At 29.4% G+C, this 3,758-nt stretch overlaps 1 protein-coding gene across 4 annotated transcripts in view; it reads right to left on the bottom strand.

Moving 5' to 3' along the window:
* Positions 1-1,892: 1,892 nt before the first annotated feature.
* The window catches only part of LOC111087668, a 51,021-nt gene continuing 49,155 nt past the window's right edge, over positions 1,893-3,758 (bottom strand). For all 4 annotated transcript variants that reach the window (XM_022395088.1, XM_022395086.1, XM_022395090.1 and 1 more), the window contains exon 6: positions 1,893-1,970. In XM_022395088.1, the coding sequence (XP_022250796.1) occupies positions 1,966-1,970 (5 nt within the window). In that variant the 3' untranslated portion in view covers positions 1,893-1,965. The remainder of the gene's footprint in view (positions 1,971-3,758) is intronic.

Below are 3,758 nucleotides of genomic sequence, written 5' to 3'. Positions count from 1 at the left end.
ATTAACAAACGGAGACGTAACAATAATATAGGTTCAATTGACTTTAGTTGATTTTTGCAGTGAAATAATTAATGTTAAGCAGGTATTTGGATGGAAGTATAGCCTTTTAAAGTGATACAGGAAGGCTAGTATCTAATGGCTATGGGATGGCTAGGTTATTAAAGTCTACTTTTTCTTAAATCTTTACTAATGAAGGTTTAAACAATATTCCTTGTCCTGAACAGTTGCTAGATGGAAATAAGATTGAACAAGGTGATCACATTATTTGTGAGCTTGGTATTCAAAAAAAACTAGGAAGTTTAAAAAATGATAAATCTCTCAGCCCAGATAATATTTTCCAAAGAGTTTTGAAGGAGGTTAATTATTGGATATATAGGTCATATTTAGTAGCATACGTATAGGTGGCACCTGAAATCTTAGCCATCAGAGAGATTAAAAACACAGATATGCCACTGGTCACATACTACTATTTTTTTAAGTCTCTGAACAGTAGGCATGCACCAGAAGATTAGAAGTTGGCTAATGTTACTCGTCTGATAAAAATGATAAAAATTGTCCTAGTAATTGTAGGCCTATTAGTCTTACATTAGTGATGGGGTGAGAAAAAGTTTTTGAAAGTCTCATGAAAAATGCTTTGCAAAGCCATTTAACAATGTTTCAAATTTCTTTGGGTAAGCATGGTTTTGCACAGGGAAAATCTTGCCTTAGTAACATTTTGATATTCTTTGAAGGGGTTACTGTTTATGTAGATGAAAGTACAGGTGTGGGTTTGGTGTATCTGGATTTTCAGAAAGTATTTGATGAGGCTCCACATGAAAGGCTTCTTTAAATAGTTATCTCTGTACATGGGGAGGATAGGTTGGATCAGTTTATAGAAAAAATTGCTCAATGGGAGAAAGCAAAAAGTTGTTATAAATGAAGTACCTCAGGGCTCAGTGTTAGGACCTTTGCTCTTTTTGACTTACATCACTGACACAGATGAAGGAATGGTCAATAAATTAATTGAATTTGTTAATGATATTAAAGAATGATGACATTAAAGTATAGACAGTGCTGTGTTTAGAATTTTTTGGGCCCTAGGCAAGCCCGTTTTTAGACCTCCCATGACTTCATTAAACGAGTAGCATGTCAGATCATTTATTAATAAAATCAAGAAATACATATAATTAACTTTTTATTTCTATAATAAACATAAAAATTTGTAGAAATATAATGCACATATCACAGTGATTAGATGAAATTAATAAAAAAAATCAGTTTACAAAATAATGATATAGATAAATATAATCTGATTCCAAAAAATCACAGCATGTGTAATTAGAAAATTTCAAAATAGAAATAAATTAAACTAACACTAATTTCTAAATATTTTTCTTTCTTGTCTTTTTTGCTGCATATTTATTGATGATTTCTTTGTAATTAATTTGATTTAAATCACTTAATTTTCTTTGTGAGAGATTGCTACATAGATAATTCTTGACTCTCTTGAGTGTAGAAAAATTTCATTCTGCAGTAGGATTGCTGGTTGATATTGTTAAGAATATTAGAAGTATTACTTCCACATTTGGGAATGTTGCTATTATATTAGATTAAAAATAATAATTTAACATTTAACATTGTAGCATTTTTGAATTTTTTGTTTTTGCTAAAATTAAAAACTAATAGAATTTGTCATCAAAATATTCAGTGTCTAAAACGTTATGGTATTTGGTATAGTAATTTTAATTCATTTGTTACTGATGAAATTTTCTCTCTACTAGTATTATTATTAATAACACAGATTAATGCACTAAATTTGTTATTGATGTCCATGTATTAATTCAACCTTTCTGAACTTCTTATATTAAACAGTCCAAACTGGGTAAAAAGAATTCCTGAGAAAGGCTCTTTTACCTGATTAAAGGGGCATCTCCTTCATCAGTATCATCAAAAAACATTTTTCTTCTCATGATTCAGTCTTTTTCTTCAATCTTTATATGAACATATTTCTGTCATTTGTAATGATTCTTTTTCAAAATCATCATATTTATTTTTTATACATTGAATATATTCAACAAGACCTTAATACAAATCTGTCATTACTTTTAAATAGTTGGCTGGATCCTTAAGGCTCTTCTTTGTTACTTTTACACGATTGAGAATTGTATGCCATAAGTTTGTCATAATGACAAATTTGAAGTTTCTCTTTTTTTTTAGTTCAAATTGCATGCTACTGACTTGGCTGACAGTTTCTGTGAACAGTCTTGACATAATAAAAAATCTTGATATAAAAGAAACCTCTAACATACATATATAGTCTTGATATAGTTTCTTAAGAGTTTGCACTATTTCATGGTAACCAATTCTGATAGCTTTTATGGCATCTGCCCTAGTACACCACAGAATGTCCCAAAATTTTTTTTATTGTTAGGTGATTACTGACCTTGGAATTAAAGTTCTTTTTTTTTTTTTTAATTAGGTTCACCAATGCGTTGAAGCAAATAAATATATGTAAATATTTTGTACAAAATCAAAATATTCTGCTGTAACCACACAACACTCTGCTGAAGAATTTCCAATTAAGTTCAATGAATGGTTTGAACATGGTAGATAGAGTGCATGGTGACTATGGCATTTAATTCTTGATCGTAAGCCTAGATACTTTCCCAACATATTAGCAGTATTATCGTATCTTTGTCTCCGGCATTCTAGTATATTAATTTGCATATCATTTAGTTTGTTTCATTCCGTTAATTCAAAATTATCTCCAGTGAAGAAAACATAGGAATAAAACAGAAAAAAGGTTTTCTGTAGCTTCACCATTGGGTTTCACATACCTAAGAATGATTATCAACTGATCAATGTGACTAATATCTGGAGTACCATTGGGTTTCACATACTTAAGAATGATCATCAACTGATCAATGTGACTAATATCTGGAGTGGAATCTATAATTAATGAATAATACTTTGCATTTTTTATTTCATTCATTAATTTTGTTTTGACAGTATCATTCAACTTGTGAATTCATCACATATTGTGGACAATAGGTAGTTGACAAAACTTGGTCCCATATTTGCATATTTATATAGTAGTGAAATAATTTCCATTGTTAGAATAACATAATGTTCCTCTAAATGCCAATGCATACTTTGATAAATATTTTATTGTTGCAACAACATGTTTCAGAGTTTCCTTCCAGTACCTAGTTTCAATTTCAAACTGTTTTTCTAATTCTTGTTATACACATATTCATTGATGACATATGACCTTTCATGGTCTGATAAATTCTTTTAACCAAAAGTCATAGTTAATTAGTTTTCACTAAATAATTTGCATAAATAACAATATATGCAATGGCAAATTGCACTAAAAACGAGCCAGTCTCTTTCAATTTTTTCTCCATTTAATTTCTGGCAATAAAATGCACTTTTACACAACATTCTATATAACATTATATTCCTTTCCTTAATAGTTAGTTTTGAAGATTCTAATGAATCATGCACAGATAAAAGGTTATTGTATTAAAAAGTACTTTTGAATTTCAGTTATTATAATATTTGCCCAGTAAGCTATATCTGTAGACCACAAATTTTCATTGTTGTTCATGCTTTGCTGTAAACTATTTTCTTTATTGTCATTTGTGTTTTCTGAAGCTAGACAAATGTTTATATTCGATGATGAGGAACCCACTTAGAGACTAATAATGCTTGGAAACGGTTTGAATGGGTAATGAAGAAAACTTTAATGTAAGTTTAATATAACAGAAATTGTAAAA

Source organism: Limulus polyphemus, unplaced genomic scaffold, assembly GCF_000517525.1.
Source record: "Limulus polyphemus unplaced genomic scaffold, Limulus_polyphemus-2.1.2 Scaffold2457, whole genome shotgun sequence".
NCBI classification, from domain to species: Eukaryota; Metazoa; Arthropoda; class Merostomata; order Xiphosura; family Limulidae; genus Limulus; species Limulus polyphemus.
The sequence above is the reverse complement of the archived record's forward strand: the minus strand, read 5'-3'. Positions and strand labels throughout refer to the sequence as shown.